Source organism: Rhinolophus ferrumequinum (genome assembly GCF_004115265.2).
Source record: "Rhinolophus ferrumequinum isolate MPI-CBG mRhiFer1 chromosome 15 unlocalized genomic scaffold, mRhiFer1_v1.p scaffold_54_arrow_ctg1_1, whole genome shotgun sequence".
In the NCBI taxonomy this organism is placed as follows: domain Eukaryota; kingdom Metazoa; phylum Chordata; class Mammalia; order Chiroptera; family Rhinolophidae; genus Rhinolophus; species Rhinolophus ferrumequinum.
Window position 1 is genome coordinate 2,578,186 of NW_022680357.1, and position 19,200 is coordinate 2,597,385.

The 19,200-nt window shown below is 62.9% G+C and overlaps 4 protein-coding genes and 1 non-coding gene across 7 annotated transcripts in view; 3 read left to right on the top strand and 2 right to left on the bottom strand.

The window, feature by feature from the left end:
* Positions 1-2,339, top strand: part of RAB40C (RAB40C, member RAS oncogene family) — a 28,120-nt gene extending 25,781 nt beyond the window's left edge. For both annotated transcript variants that reach the window (XM_033101592.1, XM_033101593.1), the window contains exon 7: positions 538-2,339. In XM_033101592.1, the coding sequence (XP_032957483.1) occupies positions 538-818 (281 nt within the window). In that variant the 3' untranslated portion in view covers positions 819-2,339. The remainder of the gene's footprint in view (positions 1-537) is intronic.
* Positions 2,340-2,444: 105 nt separating this feature from the next.
* On the top strand, positions 2,445-5,923 carry WFIKKN1 (WAP, follistatin/kazal, immunoglobulin, kunitz and netrin domain containing 1). The gene is made up of 2 exons (XM_033101591.1): positions 2,445-3,777; positions 4,399-5,923. Exons 1-2 carry the CDS (start codon positions 3,607-3,609, stop codon positions 5,875-5,877), a joined length of 1,650 nt encoding a protein of 549 aa, XP_032957482.1. The 5' UTR covers positions 2,445-3,606; the 3' UTR covers positions 5,878-5,923.
* A 421-nt stretch (positions 5,924-6,344) lies between these two features.
* On the bottom strand, positions 6,345-8,028 carry METTL26 (methyltransferase like 26). 2 transcript variants are annotated; one of them, XM_033101553.1, is made up of 6 exons: positions 7,745-8,028; positions 7,431-7,593; positions 7,180-7,239; positions 6,791-6,858; positions 6,622-6,700; positions 6,345-6,551 (listed from the first exon to the last, which is right to left on the bottom strand). In XM_033101553.1, exons 1-6 carry the CDS (start codon positions 7,939-7,941, stop codon positions 6,504-6,506), a joined length of 615 nt encoding a protein of 204 aa, XP_032957444.1. In that variant the 5' UTR covers positions 7,942-8,028; the 3' UTR covers positions 6,345-6,503. The 2 variants fall into 2 exon arrangements, with proteins under 2 accessions (XP_032957444.1, XP_032957445.1); XM_033101554.1 differs by lacking the exon at positions 7,180-7,239.
* Positions 8,029-8,398: 370 nt separating this feature from the next.
* Positions 8,399-8,469, bottom strand: TRNAG-CCC (transfer RNA glycine (anticodon CCC)). The gene has a single exon. It is a non-coding gene; the product is annotated as a tRNA-Gly (tRNA).
* Positions 8,470-13,667: 5,198 nt separating this feature from the next.
* Positions 13,668-18,906, top strand: MCRIP2 (MAPK regulated corepressor interacting protein 2). The gene is made up of 5 exons (XM_033101555.1): positions 13,668-13,871; positions 13,977-14,094; positions 17,848-17,975; positions 18,190-18,291; positions 18,505-18,906. The coding sequence occupies exons 1-5, from the start codon at positions 13,820-13,822 to the stop codon at positions 18,573-18,575; spliced, it is 471 nt and encodes a 156-aa protein (XP_032957446.1). The 5' UTR covers positions 13,668-13,819; the 3' UTR covers positions 18,576-18,906.
* Positions 18,907-19,200: the final 294 nt, after the last annotated feature.

Here is a 19,200-nt window from a genome sequence, read left to right on the forward strand (position 1 = left end):
TGTGTCCCAGAGCAAACAGGGGAGCGGCTTCCAGCCCCTCCCTCCTAGAGATTAGCCACAAAGAGCCTGGCTGCCTGCTTCCCTATTTCACGGGCATGAGCCCTGCCCCCCCACAGCTGCCAAGTGCTGGGGGCAGAGCTGGCCGAGCCCTCAGAAGCGCGTTCCCCAGGGCACTTCTCAGTGTGCAGCTCTAGGGAGAAAGCCGGAGCAGGGCGCCATCCAGTGGCTGCTCCCGGTGGCGTGTTGGGCATCCAGGGTCCAGGCCCCGAAACCTGCCTCCCACTGAGCGGCACTTGTGCTCATCCGGCCAGACAACTGCTCGCCCTCCTGCCTTGAGGCCTGAGGCTCTGAGATCTTGCAGCACCCCGCCCCCCGCATCAACACCCCCAATCTGACCACCCTCCCCATGGTCTGAGGCTCCCCCCACCTGACCCCTCCCACTGTAGGCTGACCCTCATCATGTGACTGCCCTTTACTGACCCCCTTGGCCCCGTGGTTTGATCCCTGAGTTCTGACGCCCCTTTCTCCTCCCCCCAGTGTTCAGCCTGCAGGACCTCTGCTGCCGTGCCATCGTCTCCTGCACCCCCGTGCACCTCATCGATAAGCTCCCGCTGCCTGTCACCATCAAAAGCCACCTCAAGTCCTTCTCGATGGCCAACGGCATGAATGCTGTCATGATGCACGGGCGTTCCTACTCGCTGGCCAGTGGGGCCGGGGGCGGCGGGAGCAAGGGCAACAGCCTCAAGAGGTCCAAGTCCATCCGCCCCCCACAGAGCCCGCCCCAGAACTGCTCCAGGAGCAACTGCAAAATTTCTTAGCCGGGCAGGCAAGTGCCGCCTGCGCCTGCCCAGATGCACTCGGCGAGTGAGGGCTCAGGATTGGGGGGGCTCCCGGCACCCTGTACAGGGAAGACTTTGGCCACACGGCCCCTCCCGGGAGCATGGGTGCGCCTAACAGGCAGGTGGTCTCCGCCAGATGAGCAAGCCCCGGTCCCCACGTGCCACGCCTGGTCCCGCCTCACGGGGACTGGCCTGCGTCCCCACAGAGCCTGGCTCGCTCTTTTATTTATATAGAAGACATTTCACCACTTTTGTACCTTTTTAAAGGGCTGACAGGGAAGCCTTAATGCAGCCACAGGGTGAACTTGAGTCCATGCGTGGGGACGAACTTTGGGACATTGGAGAGGGAGGGATTTGCGGCAAAGACGGGAACGAGTCCACTGTCACATACACTTCATGTGGGGTACGGACTGTGCACGGGCCCGTGGGGACACGTGGAGCTTTGGGCAGCAGTCTCAGCCCCCCCTGCCCATTCCGGCCTTTCTGACATGGTGACCAGGGAGCCCACCACACAGTGCTGGGCAGAGGAGCCTGTGTGGTCCTGGCAGGCGGCACAGGGGGGCCGCAGCTTCTTGGATGATGTCCCAGCATGTCATGGAGCCATCGGATCCCAAGTGGAGCACCGGCGTTTCTGCAAGAGGAGAAGCGGGGTGCGCCCCACACCCTTTCCTGTGTGGGGGCATCTTGGGTCACGTTTACATATGTTGCTACGTGAGACAGGCTCACTGTCTCCAAGTGAAGACGCAGAGCTATCCGTGGGTGATAAACCCGCAAGCGACTGCCAGGTGCTTCGCAGGTCTGTACAGAGTCACTGCCCACTCGCCTCCTGGGCGTCTGGACCCCGCTCGCCAGCTTCTGTTCCCTGACCTTGGTGTCACCCCATAGCTGCTCCTCGCCCAGCATCACCCCTCGAGGTCATGTGTCACCAGGACCATGCTGACCCATTTCTTAGTGGTGCCACCTGGAGCAGCCACAGCAGTGAAGCCCTTCTCTAGGACCTGGCGGCCAGCCCTGAGCTGGCAGCCTGGCCTCCTTTCACCTGCCTGGCTGGTGACATAGCCACTGGTCACACTGGTGCTTAACTCTACCTCCTGCCAGGCCCTCCCTGGGCCTGAACCCCCCCCCCATTCTGGGACCCCTCTGTGGTGGGTGTTCCCCCCACGGCAGCCCCGTGTCCGCTGTTCTGGGGGGCTCGTTGCGGGGGGGCCGAGGCCCATGGGAGCCAGGGTGCCGGGGAGCCCCTGCCCACGCCTGGCCACCAGCAGGGTTGGGCAGAGGAGGCCCCGCCTGTCCTGCCAACCCCGCCCCTTTCTTTGGACTTTGAACCAAACCACAGGGACTTTCTCTTGAGGACGTGGATTGCGCTGCGTTCCCCACACACACACTACCCTTCGCTGCTGACACTCGCACCATTCCTGACTTAGTTTCGGACCGTTTCTTTGTACAGTAAATGGAATTCAGCTCTGACCTCCAGGCTGCATTTTACGTGAATTAAAGTCTCTGGTTGTAACTGGCTGTCGGGTTGGAGGTGTGATGCAGTGCGGCGGGTCCGTGCTCTGACACTGTGGACCCCTCTGTCCCCGTGACTGGCCCGCTCAGTGGTACACGTCCTGGCGTGGGGCCAGAGCTGGGCTGCAGCAGCCTCCCGTCACAGGGCGAGCTGCTTTTCTCCGGGGGCCTGGCAGGCAGCCCTCCCCAGCCTTTCCCTCCCTGAGGGGTAGGGAAGCAGATGCTGGCGGACCACGCGGACCACGTGCTCTCTGCTGCCCCCAAAAGCTGGAACCCGGGATCCTGAACCCTTGCGGACTTAAGTTCCTTCTTGGCCTGAGAGGGCGTGGGCATGGAGCCAGGGGTGCAGCGTGTGACCTGGGGTGGGCCGTCCCTGAGACTCACCCCAGTCTTGAGGACCAGGGCCCACGGGTGTGATGAACGGCTGGGGGTCAGCAGGGATGAGGGGCAGTGCTCTGAACGCCACCCCCACACTCAGACCACGCTTCTGGCTGCCGCGTTATAGGAGGGTCCTGGGCCTTGAGCCCCATCCGGTCTGGCCCCGCGGCCCCCTCGCAGGGCAGACCGTGGCATCCTCCAAATCTGGGACATTGCTCGGCTCTCATTCTGACCAGACCAGGCTCTTCTTACACTGCCTCCTGGGTCAGAAGGTCAGGCACAGGGTCACGGGATGTTTTCCATGCAGCCTCAGCAGATGCTCCCGGGCCCCAAGGAAGGGTTTGGAAGGGCGGGTCCTGGCAGCCCCTGCGTTTCATCTCCCTTCCCCCTCCGTCCCGGTCCTGAACCCGGGCTGGGAGGGTCTGCGGGGCGGCTTTGATCCCCTCAGCCCAGGGCCCGGAGGGAGGAGGGGCTCCGGTTACAGTGTCCCCTCCCCTCCCCTCTCCGGCCAGAGCCAGCCCTTCTCCGCCCTCCGTAACCCTCGTGGCCAGTGTCTCCCTGCTCCTGGGCCTCGGCCCCTCCCGAACCCAACCCCCTCTCCCTGCCCCCTGCCCTACGCTGACCATAGAGGGGCCAGACTGGGAAGAGGCCGCGCCAGGGCGCAGAGACCCGGAACCCACCCAGCCCTTTGCACACGGGTGTTGAGACGAGCATCTGCTCTGGGTCCAGACCTTGGGGGCCAAAGGGAAGCCTGGAGGACCAGCCCTCGCAGGGGCCCTGACTACAGGCCTGGAAGGGTGGATGCCTGCAGGGAGCGGGGCTCGTTGGGGCCTGAGGGGCTGGCGGCCGCACACCCCCGCCCCCTGGCCCAGTGGTCCCCATGTCGGCCCAGAGGCTGCTGCTGCCGCTCCTCCTCCTGGTTGGGCTGACCTTGGGGGCCAGCCTGCCGCAGGGGCCTGGGAGCCACCCGGGGGTGTGCCCCAACCAGCTCAGCCCCAACCTGTGGGTGGACGCCCAGAGCACCTGTGAGCGTGAGTGCGTCGGGGACCAGGTGAGCACGGGCTTCACCCCTCCCCACCCCGGTGGGGGTCCCAGGGAACTGGGGTGGCCTGAAAGAAGCTCAGACACACCCCTGTTCCTAGGCCTTGCCTGCAGAGGGTACCCCAGCCCCGGGAGCCTACTTCCTCCTTGGCTCCCACTCCTGCCAGGGTTTCAGGCCGTGCCCTGCATGAGGATCCAAGGGGACAACCCCAGCCTTTGCCCTCATTCCCCAAACCTGCTCACCCCCACCCTGTGGCCAGTTGTTCTCAGGACCAGGCAGGTAGAGAAAGGCAGGGGCCACATTTGGACATCCTGCCTTTGCAGCCTGGCCCTGCCTCCCCCGAAGTGGCCTTGAGCATGCTGCCCGTCTTCCCTGGGCCTCAGTTTCCTCATCTGTACTATGGGAATACTAACAAACCCTGCTTTGGGGGGCAGGGTCCGAGGATTTAGTGAGATGACATACAGGACCGGTGTAGGAGGCAGGTGTAGCTCACTGCATTGGATGGAAAGCAAATTTGTGCAAGCCTGTTTTCCAGAGGGGAAACAGACTCAGGGAGAAGCAGCAAACCAGAGCCCTGGGCAGGGCTGCCGGGTGTTAGGGCACCTGCTGAATTGTCCCCCACCCCTCTAGGACTGCGTGGCCGCTGAGAAGTGCTGCACCAATGTGTGTGGGCTGCAGAGCTGCGTGGCTGCCCGCTTCCCCGATGGTGGCCCGGCTATGCCCACACTGGTGGCGTCGTGCGAGGGCTTCACGTGCCCGCAGCAGGGTTCTGACTGTGACATCTGGGACGGGCAGCCTGTGTGCCGCTGCCGTGACCGCTGTGAGAAGGAGCCCAGCTTCACCTGCGCCTCAGACGGCCTCACCTACTACAATCGCTGCTACATGGACGCCGAGGCCTGCTTGCGTGGCCTCCGCCTGCACGTCGTGCCCTGCAAACATATCCTCAGCTGGCCCCCCAGCAGCCCAGGGCCTCCCGAGACCACTGCCCGCCCGACGCCTGGGGACACCCCGGTGCCACCAGCCCTCTACAGCAGCCCTTCCCCCCAGGTGGTTTATGTGGGGGGCACTGCCAGCCTCCACTGCGATGTCAGCGGCCGCCCGCCACCCGCTGTGACCTGGGAGAAGCAGAGTGACCAGCGGGAAAACCTGATCATGAGGCCAGACCAGATGTACGGCAATGTGGTGGTCACCAGCATAGGACAGCTGGTACTCTACAACGCCCGGCCTGAGGACGCCGGCCTCTACACCTGCACCGCACGCAACGCTGCCGGCCTGCTGCGGGCCGACTTTCCGCTCTCCGTGGTCCAGCGGGAGCCGGCCAGGGACAAGGCCCCCACCGCCTCCGCCCTGGCTGAGTGCCTGCCTAACACGCAGGTCTGTGCCAGCCCCGCCTCCAGCCATGTGCTCTGGTACTTTGATCCACAGCGGGGCAGTTGCATGACCTTCCCAGTTGGCAGCTGTGATGGGAGCACCTGGGGCTTTGAAACCTACGAGGCGTGCCAGCAGGCCTGTGTCCGCGGCCCTGGGGACACCTGCGTGCTGCCGGCCGTGCAGGGCCCCTGCCAAGGCTGGGAGCCACGCTGGGCCTACAGTCCGCTACTACAGCAGTGCCACCCCTTTGTGTATGGCGGCTGTGAAGGCAACAGCAACAACTTCGAGAGCCGAGAGAGCTGTGAGGACGCCTGCCCTGTACCGCGCACACCGCCCTGCCGGGCCTGCCGCCTCAGGAGCAAGCTGGCGCTGAGCCTGTGCCGCAGTGACTTCGCCATTGTAGGGCGGCTCACCGAGGTGCTGGAGGAGCCCGAGGCAGGCGGCAGCAGCATCGCCCGCGTGGCCCTAGACGACGTGCTGAAGGACGACAAGATGGGCCTCAGGTTCTTGGGCACCAAGTACCTGGAGGTGACGCTGAGCGGCATGGACTGGGCCTGCCCCTGCCCCAATGTGACCGCCGGGGACGGCCCACTGGTCATCATGGGTGAGGTGCGAGACGGGGTGGCCGTCCTGGACGCTGGAAGCTACGTCCGTACTGCCAGCGAGAAGCGCATCAAGAAGATCTCAGAGCTCCTGGAGAAGAAGGCTTGCGAGCTGCTCAACCGCTTCCAGGACTAGCCCTGCCCACCCCGCGCTCTGCCTGCCCCTGCCCTCCAGAGCCCCCACTGCCTCCAAATAAAATTGGTTTTCCTAGGAGGGACCTCGTGGCCTGTTGATGCTGAGCCTTCCCGGGGTACCACCTTTTCCCCACCCAGCCTGTAATTCAGCTGGGGTCCTGCCACCACTCTGGGGCTTTGGCTCCAGTCCAAGCTCACCAGAGAGCACCACGTCCCCCTTGGGGAGCCTCCTGTCTCCCTGCAGGAGGCGCAGAGGGGGGTGCCACCTTCCGTGGTGGAGGGCCATGCAGCCAGCTCAGTCCTGCCTCAGCAGTCCCTGGGTCCTCTTCCTGCTTTCTCTGCTGCCCAAGCAGAGCAGTAGGGTCCAGGACGTCTCCCAGGTCCTGACCCCAGTGTGGAGCCCTCAGAGACAGCCTGCCCACCCAGCACCACGAGGGGTGCTCCCAGGCGGAGGAGTAGACACCAGCAAAAGGACAACAGGAAACACTTTATTCCCAGACTCTCAGCAGCCCTGTGGCCACTGGCCAAGAGCCCCCAGACTGGGCAGGGCCAGTCCCCATGGCCTGGCCCAGGGAGGCAGAGGCTGGCTGTCAGGGTTTGTCCCAGAAAGAGCCAAGGGGGGATGGGTTACTCTTTCCGGAAAATCAGGCACTTGTTGTTGGCTGGCATGTCCACCTGGGAGAGATGCTTTGGCTGGAGAAGCTGCCCAGGGAGGCCACCCGTGTCCCCAGCCCTCGCCACCTACCATCTTCTCCAGGAGCAGGCCGTTAGCCTTGCCCAGGTCTTCCAAGAAGGCTGTGTCGCGCAGTCCCCACTCAGGGTTCCTGCAGGGGGGAAGGAGGTGGAGTCACGCCCTGGGGACCACCCAGCCCACCTCCCCTCCCAGCCAGGCCCCCCTCCCACCCAGTTCTAACCTGCATCTGAGGGCCAGGTCAAAGTCCACATTGCTCTGAGGGGAGATCTTCCCATTGACAGCATAGGGCTGTGGAGACAGGGGGACGGCTCTGCCCACAGCCCCAGGGTCACCGTTCCCCAGTCAGACCCATGCCGACTTGCAGGCTGACGCCCAGAGGATAAAAAAGACACACAGTTCCCTGCCCCCAAGAGAGGACAGCTGAGGACCCCAGGTGGTGAGCCAAGGGGTGCAGGGAGATGGAGGGGCGGGTCTCGGCAGATTTCACTCGTGACAGTAGTGGGGGAGAGGGCAACTGAAAATACTGAGACAGGAGGGAGGGCATCCGGAAAGGAGAGGACAGCTGAGCCTGGCTGGGATCAGAAGCTCAGTTCTGGCAGGCGCACTCACCCCATAGGTGATGAGCAGCGCCTTGGGTTTGACCAGGTGTCCTGCTGCTTTGAAGAGCCCCTGGGGACAGCGGAGGCAGGATGGCAGTGAGGGACTCTCCCCAGGCCTCCAAAAGGGCCCTGGGCTGAGGGCTGGAGACTCAAGCTGATCTCCCCTGGCTTCCGTGCCCCATGACATGGGGCAAACCCAGCTCCCTGCTCCCTCCCAGTGCAGGGAGAGGGGTGCAGCATGGCGCAGGGGCTCCCACAGACCTCGGTGCATTTCACAGGGCTGATGTGGATCATGTTGATGCAAAGCAGCAGGTCCAGCGACTGCGGCAGGATCCCGCCCCATTGCTTCCAATCCCAGCTCACGTCCAGGTACAACGGAGGCTTCACGTTGGGCAGCCCCTGGGCCTGAGTAGTGGCGGCGATGCTGTGGGAAAGCAGCACGTGGGTGGGTATGACTTTTGCACCCGTTCCTGACGCTCCCTGCAAACCTGCTCACAGACGTCACGGAGGCGTGGGATGCGGGGCAGCGGGACACGGCCCACTTTCACCACCCGGGATCCCGCCTTCCCCCGCACCTGTCCAGGCAGCGCTGGTCCACGTCCGAAGGCTGCCACTCGGCGTGGGGGAACGACCGCGCGAAGTGAGCCGTGTGCTGGCCGGAACCCGAGGCCACCTCAAGCACGCGGACGCCGCGCTGGGTCGGGTCCACATACTGCCGCAGCACACGCACGATGGGCTCCTTGTTCCGCTCGGCAGCCCCCGCCACCAGCATCGTTACGGCACAGACAGTCCACCAGGAGCGATAGTTTACCAGGAGCCGTAGTCCAGCCGTCGCGAGGCCCGCCGGGAGTTGTAGTCCGGCCTCCGCGAGGCCCGCCCACTAGAGGCCCGCCCCCTCAAGGACTTCAATTCCCAGGAGGACGCGCGCGGAGGGTTAAAGGAACCGCAGCCTCAGGAGGCGCTCAGGAAGCAGTAGCCCTCGGCGGGTGGACGGGGCGGCGAGCTGGGGTCGCTGCTTTGCAGGTGCTCTTCAGCTCAACGCCCTGTCGCCATGGACGTCCTAACATTTTCATAGTGTTTGTCACTCTCTGCAACTGTGCGTCTCGTGCGAGCTGTGTCGGAATGGATGGTTCCCCCTTCTTTCTAGTGTGCTCTCGTTTTGAAATTGCTGTTTTGACCGAGAGATGATTTTTTTTTTGAGATTAGGGAAAAAAACTTAAAAGGACAACTGCGCCGCCCGGGAATCGAACCCGGGTCGCAAGAATGGGAATCTTGCATGATACCACTACACCAGCGGCGCCTGTTGATGTCGCGGTGGCCGGGGAGACCTAGGAGATTGTGACGCAACCGCGTCGTGCTCAGAAATGCCACAGCGCCTGCGCCGCGCCGCTGCCACCGCCGCCGCCGCCGTCGTCGGGAGGCCAGGCCCAGGGTACCACAGTCAGCGACTAGGGTAGGAGCGCCGGGGGTCCGTGACAGTGGGAGTCTCGCAGTGCTGCTTGCGCGCCCAGGATTGGAGGGGAAGGAGCGGGGATGAGGGATGCGGGCTTAAGGACGGCCTCGATTCAGGCTTGCACGGTGGAAACCATGGCAACCACGGGCCTTCCGGAGCCGATGGGGGCGGGGCCGTGGTGGCGTTTCTACTGGGGCGGAGCTGCGGGTGGGCGAAGCGGTCCTGAGACGGGGGAACCTTGTGATGCTCAGGACTTCTCTAGGACAATGAGATGGTCAGCACTGGTCCGGGGTCTACGGATGTGGCGAGGGGTGGGTGACCCCTGAATCCAATCGGAGGCCGATTCGTTGGCTCCAGAGTGCTCGCCCAGTTGGCCCTGTTTCACTAGCTTCTGTCTTGCTGGACAGCTTGTCACGATTGAAACCCCCCCATACCCTACTGCCCTCTGGTTAGGGCTCAGATAGCCCTGACCCGGACTTTCTCCTGGAATTGCCCGCCAGGGGGCGTCCACAGTGGGATCAGGGGCCGGTCAGACCTGGAGGGAAGTAGTAGATCCCACGCAGGATAGTCCCACTCAGTGGGCCGACCTCCTCGCCTCCAGGCGGTCTTTCCCACTTCACAGAGCTGCGCTTTCTTTACTTGACTCGCCTTTTGCCTCTCTTTCTTCTGGTTGGTCGGCTGAGTATTTTCCGTGTCTCTGGGTGGTAGAGCTGTGTCTCTCCATGCACGGCCCTTCCCCTAACCCCTACCTGTGAAGCAGTGGTCACCTGGGGTCTCACTGCCTACGCCCCTCACCACCCAGGCCTCTCACCACTCCTCGCCAACCTAGAGCCACTGGCTTCCTGCTGGCTTCCCTGGGCATGGGCCACCCTGTGATGTGGTCAGGTAATAAATATATATTTGGTCTTTGTCCCAGTTCCTGGTACAGAGCTCCTAAAACCCTGGGATTTCCTGAGTGATGGGGGGAGAGGAGCATGTTTTTGTTCACTAACGAGCCCCTTCCAGCCTTACCTGGGTTTATACCCTTAAGGTGACTCTTGGAGGATGAGGGCTGGTTGCCAGGGGAACCCACCTTGTGTTTAGAGGGTCGGAACTTTCAGCCCTGCTCCCAACCTCCTGGGATGGGCCGTGCTGGAGACTGAGCTGATCACCAATGAACAGGGACAATCAGTTATGCCTGCGTAATGGAACCTCCATAAAAACTCTAAATGAAGGGGTTTGTAGAGTTGCTGGGTTGGTGAACACGTGAATTTCTACCCACACTGCTGGGGGTGGTGGTGGAAGCTCCGCCCTTCCCACACTGTCCCCACAGCAGTTCCTGAGTTGTATTCTTTGCAACAAACCAGAAAACCTAAGTGTTTCCCTGAGTTCTGTGAGCCCTTCTAGTGAATTATGGAATGCAAGGATGGATCGGTCGTAGGAACCCCGATTTATAGCCGGACAGTCAGAAGCACTCGTCTCTGCCTCCATCTTCACCTGGCCACCGTCTCCTGTATGTGTTTCTGTGACCACACCTCCCTCTCCTTTGTCTTACAAGGACTCTCATCATTGGATTGGAGGCCTGCCCTGATCCAGGATGACCTTATCTCAAAATCTTCATCTTGCTTTTTCCAAACACGGTCACATTCTGAGGTTCTGGGTGCACGTATCTTTTGGGGACCACCATTCAACCCACTTCACTTGGGTTTGGCAATGGGCCGGGCAATCCCCAGAAGCTGGGCAGTGGGTGTGGGAGCATCCAGCCAGAGCCTTTTCCTGTGGCCACCCCCCCACTGGCAGAAGCCCCTCCTCCGGTCTGGGTTGGTGACTTCAGATATGGAGTGTAATTGAGGCTGATTGAAAACATAAGCTTCTTCTTTTACATAAAATTTTAGTTTTGCATCTAGAGCCTTTTTAAAGAGAAAAGTAGTACTTGGTTTTTATTACGATGATTGGGGTCCCTGAGGTAAAGGCCTTCTCTTGCCCAGCCAACCATTTTTTCCGCATGTTGGGTGAGGTCCCCTCCCTTCGTTCCCAGCTCCAACTCCAGGATGGGTTCCTGGCCTTTCTTACAGTGCAAGTGCTGCTGGCTGGGCTTCGGATTGCTGCCTCTGCAGGCCTCGCTGCCATCACAGTGATCCAGTGTGTCACATCAAATCCCAGGACGCCAAGGGACTAACAAAAGAGGTTGACAACTCTATCACCATATCAAGAGTTTATTAAGGGACCTTACATAACAGGTGTTTCTTGGGCAGTGGCGAGACGACATGGCAGGCACTAAGGACAGGACCGGCAAGAAGGATGGGGGTGGGTACGAGGGCATGACCCAGCCCAGATGAGGGCAAGAACACTTTACCACGTGCCTGCCTGGGGAAGGGAAAGGTCTCCTCCAGGAACCAGCACACCTGGGGCACAGCGAGGGGTGGATCAGACAGTGAGAGGGGACTAACGGGGAAGCAGTCTCTGTCCTGGATCTAGCTTGAGGGTCCCACAGTCATGTCATTGAATAGTTTCTCCTCCATGTGGGAAGGCCAGGGAGGCCGGCGGGGGAAGGGGAGGGCAGAACCTTGTGTTGACTGGGGTTCCTGCCTGTCCAGGAGAACCAAGCTGAGCTCTTGGGGGCCCGGGCTGGGCCTATCCCATGCCCCTTGGATGCCAGGCTCCATCCCAATGCCAAGGCGTCATTTGTAGTCATACATAGTTGGGTTCTGGGAGCAGTGAGGCTGGTAAGGCCCCTCTGCGGGAGGCCAGGCCCCCCCCAGCAGATGCCCCCCCCCACAACCTGGCCTTCCTCCTGTCTCAGTTCCCCCTGCTCCCGTGGCTCAGTGTCCCTTAAAGACCACTGCGCTCTCACCCTCCCACCCCTCCAGCCCCTGCTTGTCTTGCACCCCCTTTCTTCCTTGCTGTCAGGACTCCCAGTTGGGCTTGTCTCCCCTGGGCCCGTCCCAGGGCTCTGGACCCAAACTTTGACCTCAGAAAAGGCCTGTGGGCAGGGCCAGGAGATTAGAGCTTGGGGCCTTGACACCAGAGGGTTTAAGCAAAGACCAGGCCTGTCTGCCTGTCAATGGGCCCTGTCCCTCCCCTCAAACAGGTCAGCCTGGTTTGGGGGGTGGGGAGGAGCTCTCAGAGCGCTCCTGTCAGCTTGCGCCCCCATTCCAGGGCCTTGCTCCCTCTGCCAGGAACACAAGTCCTCAGGACACAGGCCCCCCTCAGACCCCTCACCCTGTGGTGTCTCCCCAGAGTGAGTCAGCAACATGCTCAAGGCCACCAGGAAGCCCAGGACAGCCAGTGCGGATGACGCAGGGCCACGCTGGCCTCCATGCTGCTGGGGGGAGGTATGGGCCCCACAGGTGGAAGGGGAGGCCTGGCCTCCCCGGCCATGCTCTTGTCTGGGGGGCTGGGCTCACCAACCCCCTCTCACTTCTCAGGGGCAGAGGCCTAGCCCAGCCTGGCCCGGCCCTGAAGAGGAGGCAGCTGGGAGGGGCTCACTTGTCCTTCAGCCTCGCTTAGCACAGGTGCAGAGCCAAGGGGCTGTATGGTGGGGGGGGTAGACACGAGAAGAAAGATGGTCCAGCCATTCCTAGGCCGCAAGCTTCCCTGAGGGTCCCTGAGCAGGCCTGGTCACAGAGCCCAAGGCGTCACCTGGGGGAGAGCACCGAGCAGGTGCAGTGGGGGTCCTTCTGCTGGTCCGTCATTCCGCCCCCCCTGCCCCCACTCGGCCCAGTTGTGACCTCTGCGTGTTGTCTTCCCAGGCGTCTCAGCCTTGCCTGTGTGGGAGGCTTCAGGCCACTCTGCTCTGAAGGGGGTGTGGGGTGAGGGGGCTGGGTTTGCAGGAACCCAATGTTCACTGTACTGAGGGCAAGCCCCCTGGGGCAGCAGCTGGGACAAGGCCCTAGTGGACACCCAGGCCCTGTGGCCAGGCAACTTGAGCCTCCTCAAATATTTGTGGGAGCAGTGCAGGAGCCCTGAGGGCCCAGGGTGGTTGCCAAGCCTGGGGGCAACCCAGACAACTGGGGGCAAAGTTTGTTTTGTTGGGTAGGGGGATGTTAAGGATTGAACTCAACCAAATGGAAGACAACAGGGTGCCACAAGGCTCTCAGGCTCAGAAACCCACAGTGCTGCGGTTTCCCGCCCCCCCAATCCATGGCCTGGAACAGCCCTGAGCAGCCTGTGAGCACCTCTGATTCTCAGAAGGAACCCTGTGGGGTAGAGCCCTCCTAGGTGGGGCTCCAGGCATATCCTACCCCTCAGGGCAGGCCTGGTTCAGGGGCCTCCAGACTCCCTGGAGGTCACAGACAAAGGCCTTGGGGCACTGTCAGTGCAGTGGGTCCCGTCCTACCCCACTGCCTGGAGGAGGGTGGGGAGGCGGCACCGCCTTCTCCCATGCAGGAGACGCAAGCAAATTGGGCCGCGCCACCCACCTTCTCTCTCCCCACGTCCCACCCGGCCACACTGCTCCGGTATCCGTAAGTGGCCTCCTCCTCCCGGGAGCCGCGGGTGCACCTGAGGCTGAGACCGGAAGCAGGATGCACCCACTGCTCCTGTCTTGTGGGGTAGGAGGTTCCTAGGGCCTCCTGAAGTCTCTGCCCAAACCCAGGGGGCAGACCCCCTTTTCTCATCTCTGACCCCTTAAGCCCCAAGACCCAGGCCAAGAGGGACCCTTCACACTGGCCCTGCAACCACTGACAAGAGTGGGTGCACCCTCGTTTCCAGGGTACACACAGAGCACCCCAGCGCCTGTCAGTGGCAGCGGCGTCGGCTCCTTGGACTTCACTGCTGACCTGGCAGGGGCCTTGGACCGCAGCCTCGCCCACGCTCTGGGTGCCCCCTATCTCATCTGGCCTCCCGCCGCGCGACGGACGGGAGTTCTAGGCCCCAGGACACTACCTCTGCCTCGGCCTTGGGCAGTGTGGGGCGGAGCGCTGGTTCCCGCCAGCCCAGCCCCGGCCTCGCTGCTCCGGGTGGGGTCAGTTTCCCAAAGAGCCGCAGCACCGCCTACGCCGCGTGCCCCCCGGAGCCGCGCGGGCCCTTTAAGGGCCGGGGGCGTGTAGCGGGCCCGCCCCCTCCCCGCCGCGCCCCGCAGCCCGTTAAAGGGGCCGCGCCCTCGGCGCCCGCCTAGCGCGAGCCCAAGCGGAGGGTACCGGACCTGGCCGCGGGCTGGCGGGCGGGGAGGCGAGGGCGTGCGTCCGAGCAGCGCGCGGGACGGCCCCTCCGCACCATGTACACCATCACTAAGGGGCCAAGCAAGCTGGTCGCACAGCGCCGCACAGGTGCGCAGGGGCGGGCAGCGGGGAGGGTGGGAATGGGGTCTGAGCGCCGGGCCGGCCCCGGGTCCAGGCGCAGCAGCTGCTGACGCGCTTTCCCTGTGCCCGCAGGGCCCACGCAGCAGCAAGTAGACAGCAGGCTCGGAGAGCTCCTGAAATGCCGACAGCCGGCGCCGCCCACTCCGTCGCCCCCGCGGGCGCAGCCACCAGGACCCTGGCCGCTCTCGAGGTAAGACGCGCACGGCCCCGGCGGGAGCCTGGCCCTCCCCTCCCCCGCCGACCGCCGTTGGGCCGGGAGGGTGACCTTGGGGAAAGGTTAGCTGAGACTGGGCCACATGCTCCGGGCAGCGGGCGCGGAGGGGCGGGACATGCCGACCCCGCCCACGTCCTCCACGCCCGCGCGGGCAGCTCTAATCTCCGCACCTCCACGCTTCCGCCTCACCTGGCACCTGACTGGGTCGGAGGGGACTGGGCCCGATATGCGTGGACACCTCCACTCCGGGCCCTGTAGGACCCCGGAGTGGAGAGAAAGCCTACCAGGTCCATGGTTGAAGGGGTTCCAGGCATCTGAGCCAGCTGTCCCTGCGACCTTGGGCTGAGAGGCCAAGGTTTGAGGCAAGCTGCTGCGGACGTTCCTTTTAGGCAGGAGGAGGGTCGCCGAGGCCGCTAATTTTCAAGGCCTCCTGTCTGTGGCCGCGGCGGGCACCGTGCTTGTAGGGCCTTCTGGGGGAGAGGAGAGGTGCACGTGGTTCCCTCTGGCCCTGCCACGCCACTGCCCTCCTCTGCCCTTCACTCCAGACACCCTGGCTGGGCGCTGGAGGCCCCCCGCAGGGCTCTCTGGAGCCTGCACTTTTTCGTCTTTTCTGATTAGCAGTTTTGCTGGTGCCAAGAGCCTGAGGCCAGAAGAGGCTCAGTTTGGGACACTTTGGCCTCAGTGGTGTTACTGTGACCTAGAGATCAGATCCCCCTCCCCCCCAGGGCTGCAGCTTGTCCTTTTTTGGCTTAAGCCCTGGCCTTGGCTTCAGGTAGTCTACACGTTTCCTGGGCCCTGGGCTTTGGACTGAGGGTTGTGGTTTGGGGCAGCAGATCTGCTGGCATGGGAGGGGGCTTCCAAGTTGGGGACAAACAGCCGCCAAGATCAGCCAGGAGATCAGGGGTGTGTGGGGGGCTGGGAGAGGGAGGGCTCAGACTGCCTTTCCCCCTCAGTTGCAGGCCTGAGATGCCACCGGTTGGGGGCAGCCTGTGGGGCCGGGACCCTTCCCAGCGGCCTCCTGCTGGGGGCGTAGTGACAGTTTGGGGCTGGATCCTAAGGAGGGAAATGTTCTAGACCAACCACAGGTGCCCCCTGGAGGAGGGATGTGAGCCAGTTTTTGGGGGTGCTCCTGGGACCCAGGCTCTGCTGTGACACTGCTTTGTCACCCGGTCCCTGGACTTCCCAGCTGCCCTAATTCAGAAACAAGGCATAGGTGTGTAGTTGCCACTGGTCACCCAGTCAGGGAGCTTGGGCCTGGAGTGGCCCAGGGTGCGGCCCACCCTCTTCCCTGGAGAACCTCACTGCCCTCTTCTCCATGGCCCCCCCTGCTGGGGAAGGCAGGGTGTGCCTGTGGCAGGCTTGGGGGGAGCGGGGAAGGGCGTGGGAAAGCTAGTACCGAGCCCTGAAAACCCCCAGGAGGCCTCACCTCTGTCTTCAGCATGCCCTGAGGCAGCGGGGCACATGGTAGCCTGCCAGGTCCGGGTCAGTAGAGTGCTGACAAGCCAGGCCTGAGGGAGATGGGCTGGCCACAGAAGGTGACACTGTGTCCTGCTGGGTGCAAAGGAGTGGAGAACAGGCAAAGCATGTGCTGGCCAGCTGAGCTGACTGTTCTTCCCTCTTAGGTCACTCCCCCTTCCCTGAGCTGCTCCCTCCCAGTTCTGTGGCCTTGAAAAGTCACTTCCCCCCCCCCCAGAGCAGCCAGCTGTCCTCCACATGGAGGAGCCCCCACCCCTGCTCCTGCACCTTCTCGGGGCCCACCCTCTAAACTGGCTCCACCTCGACTTCCTGCCCACCGTCCCTGCTTTTTTCTCTGTAGTAGTGCTTTTTCACCACCCCGCAGCCCCCACCCGATTTTCCCAGGGGGTGTCTGGGCCACTGCTGCATTCTGCAGGTGCTCGATGTCTGATCCGCTAAATGGACAGACGGACCGTGATTCTGGCCGGGCATGGGTCTAGGTGCAGCCCTTGCTGTTGAGCAGGCCACATGGGTCTGTGCCTCTGCCAAGCTCTCCCTCCCAGCCAGAGACAGACGGGAGAGAGAATAAGATCGACGTAGGCAACGTCAACTGTTGCGGAAAAGATAAAAGGGGGCCATGTGACCACCAGACACGCAGGAACAGAAAGACACACATGTGGGTGGGGCAGGTGCTTGGGAGCTCTACTGAGCTGTGGGCTTTATTTAGGGTCAGACAGATGTGCAACTAAGTCCTGACACCGCTACCCGCTTGGTGTGTGACCTTGGACAGGTCACTTCCCTCTTGAGCCCCGATTCCTGGGCTGGACAACTGTGGTCTACATTGGGGGAATTGGAGGGGATTAGGTGAGACCATGCTCCTGTAGGTGCAGAGCAGGGACTGTGGTGCTGGAGGCTGGAACTTGTCTGTGGGCAGTGTCCCTGGAGATGGCACATGGGGGCCTTGGACCACAGGAGTGCGAGCAAATGGAGCCTGAGCCCTTTCCCCCACTGTGGTCTCATTAGGTAACCACAGTAACTTCTGGCAGGGGCCAGGGAGTGGCCAGACCGGAGGGGCAGGCAGGTGCCAGCCACCACCGTTATCCCTGGGATTCGCAGCCCTGGGCTCTTAATTCCCTTCTGTTTTTCCTTCTTCCATGTCCAGCCTGCAAACTTTCCTGGAGTTTGTTTGTAGCCTTACAGGGTTGGGGGTCGAAGTGTGGCAGGTGAGGGGCTGTGTGAGTCTCGCCCTCTGGTTTGTGAAGTTCAGACTGGGAGGAGCCCCGCCCCTCTAGATTTCCTGTGGCCCAGAGCTGGCAGGACTGGTGCCCCTCAAGACGCTCCTCTTTATTTTAGTGCCCCTCTTGGCCGAGGAGGAAGTCCGAGCAGCGGTGGGGCACCTGAGCCCAGGATTGCGAGCAGGCGAGTGCCTGGCGGAGTGGCACGTGCAGCCCAGGACTCCCGGCTCCCACCTCCTGCTGTAGGTGCGGCCCTGCTCCCTCCACTGCCCTAGGCCCAGCTGGCCAGATGGGCCCAGCGGCCCTCTGGACGCCACATGCCTACCAGGCTGAGCTTCAGGACCCAGGGGCCAGCACTCAGCAGTCTCACCCCTGTGGGCAAGAGCGTGGCCCTTGTCTGGGGCCTGCCAGGAAGGGCTGGGGTAGCAGTCACACCCTCCCTCCCCACGCAGGATGGCCCACCCCACATTGGCGCTATCCCTTGGGGCTCATCCTCATGAGGCCTGGCGCAGAGGCCACCAGGCTCTCGTTTGGGTTCTTCTTCCCGCACTGGGGCATCAGCGAGATGGAGAAGCTTCTCTGGGGAGAAGATGGCCAAAAACTGTGCCTAGAGGGTGGAGTTGAGACAAAGTGAACTGGTCATGGCTCCAGTCAGAGCCTGGGCTGTTGGAGGCCTGGCCAGTCTACGGGAGGGGGGAGGCAGGTGGCAGGGGGATGCCCAAGAGATCCTGCTTGCCTTGAGCGTGGAACCCAGCTGGGGACCTGGGATACAGAGAGCTGGGGGCCCTCCTGGCCTGTAGTCACCGGCGTGCCTCAGGGCTGGGGACTGTGGGTGTGAACTGAGCTGCGGGGGGCTCAGGCCTGCAGGAGAGAGGCCTCGGCCACCTGCTCCAGCACATAGCTGCTCTGTGGTGCAGGGCAGTGCTGAGGCTGGGCCTGGCCTGGTGGGGAGTGGGGTGGCCTGGGCTGTTCCTAGAACTCTGCCAGGCCACCCTTGGGCTTGGGATGGTCACCAACCATCTCCTCCCCCTTCCCACAGTCCGGGGCCAAGGCTCGTGTTCAACCGGGTGAATGGCCGGCGGCCCCCCACCACATCCCCATCCATCGAGGGGACCCAGGAGACTTATACACTGGCCCACGAGGAGAATGTCCGCTTTGTGTCCGAAGGTAGTGTGGAGGCTCACGGGTGTGGCCTGGGCCACTGGTCTTCCCCACTGTGACCTGACTCAAAGATGCCAGAGGGCTGGGCTCTCTGCCAGTTTGTCCCGTGGCCATCGAGCAGGCTGCCCGCTCCCACTTCCGGGTTGGGGTCCAGAGTGACCGCCAGGCCCTGGGGGGAAGACCAGGTGCCAGGCTCAGTCTGACTTCCCTCTCCCCGCAGCCTGGCAGCAAGTGGAGCAGCAACTGGGTGGTGGCCCAGCCGGTGAGAGCGGCCCGAGGCCTGTGCAGTATGTGGAGAGGACCCCCAACCCCCGTCTGCAGAGTGAGCCCTCCCCTCTGAGCCCTCCCACCCTGACCTGGGCCCTACCCGGTTCTGGCCTCGGGGGTGTGGGAGGGGACTCCAACCTGGCCCGCATCCTCCCAGTTGCCTGTTACACTTGGGTTCCGGGTGAGGGGCTTGTGGTCAGCTTGAGGGGAGAGACACTGACCGGTCTGGGAGGTGGCGTCACTGCCTAACCATCTGCTCTGCCCGCAGACTTTGTGCCCATTGACCTGGACGAGTGGTGGGCACAGCAGTTTCTGGCCAGAATCACGAATTGCTCCTAGCCGCTGCCGCAGGAGGAAGGCGGCCTGCACAGGACCTGGCCCTGCCCCGCCCCATGGCAGACCCTCTGCTAGGAGAGGACCACGGCGCCCTGTCCACCCACTGCGGCAGGCTGTGCTTCACCCTGGGCCAAGCCGGACGCCGGCCACACCTGAAGTGCCAGCATTTGGACTTTCGCACCTGTTGACTGACACCTTGGTTCAGCTGTCCCAGGATACCAGGGGCCAGGGGCTGAAACTGTCTGACCTCAATCCCGCTCACTGTGCCCAGGGAACAGCCCCAGGGGCTGACAGGGCGGAGCTCCAGGCTAATAAAGTTGAGAAATTGCCTTTTCGGAGTGTGCTTTACTTTATGCGTAAGTCCTCGCGTGCCAGTGCCAGGCCCAGCCCAACCCTCCTTGTAGCCCTGACGTTCCACGTTGCAGCTCAGGCCCTGGACACCTTGCCCAGCTGCCCTCCTGTGTCCTGACAGAGGTGCCAGGGCCAGCTCATCTTCCTCGGAAATCTGTGAACTGCACCCAGCCCCACTTGACACCCACTCCCCTTTCCTCCCCGTTGGAGTTGGCAGGTGCCTGAGCCCGGCCTGGAAGCCCAAAGATGTCTCATAACTGGCCCTGGATGGGGTCCC

What these genes read in the sequence shown, in the direction of transcription:
- WFIKKN1 (XM_033101591.1), top strand. Translation starts at nt 3,607, where the DNA reads ATGTCGGCCCAGAGGCTGCTGCTGCCGCTCCTCCTCCTGGTTGGGCTG. An exon ending in GTGAGTGCGTCGGGGACCAG is followed by an intron (nt 3,778 to 4,398) that starts GTGAGCACGGGC and finishes CCACCCCTCTAG; the next exon opens with GACTGCGTGGCCGCTGAGAA.
- METTL26 (XM_033101553.1), bottom strand. Translation starts at nt 7,941, where the DNA reads ATGCTGGTGGCGGGGGCTGCCGAGCGGAACAAGGAGCCCATCGTGCGT. An exon ending in GACCAGCGCTGCCTGGACAG is followed by an intron (nt 7,594 to 7,744) that starts GTGCGGGGGAAG and finishes GCTTTCCCACAG; the next exon opens with CATCGCCGCCACTACTCAGG. An exon ending in GCCTGCTCCTGGAGAAGATG is followed by an intron (nt 6,552 to 6,621) that starts GTAGGTGGCGAG and finishes CATCTCTCCCAG; the next exon opens with GTGGACATGCCAGCCAACAA.
- MCRIP2 (XM_033101555.1), top strand. Translation starts at nt 13,820, where the DNA reads ATGTACACCATCACTAAGGGGCCAAGCAAGCTGGTCGCACAGCGCCGC. An exon ending in GGTCGCACAGCGCCGCACAG is followed by an intron (nt 13,872 to 13,976) that starts GTGCGCAGGGGC and finishes CTGTGCCCGCAG; the next exon opens with GGCCCACGCAGCAGCAAGTA. An exon ending in CCCCAACCCCCGTCTGCAGA is followed by an intron (nt 18,292 to 18,504) that starts GTGAGCCCTCCC and finishes CTCTGCCCGCAG; the next exon opens with ACTTTGTGCCCATTGACCTG.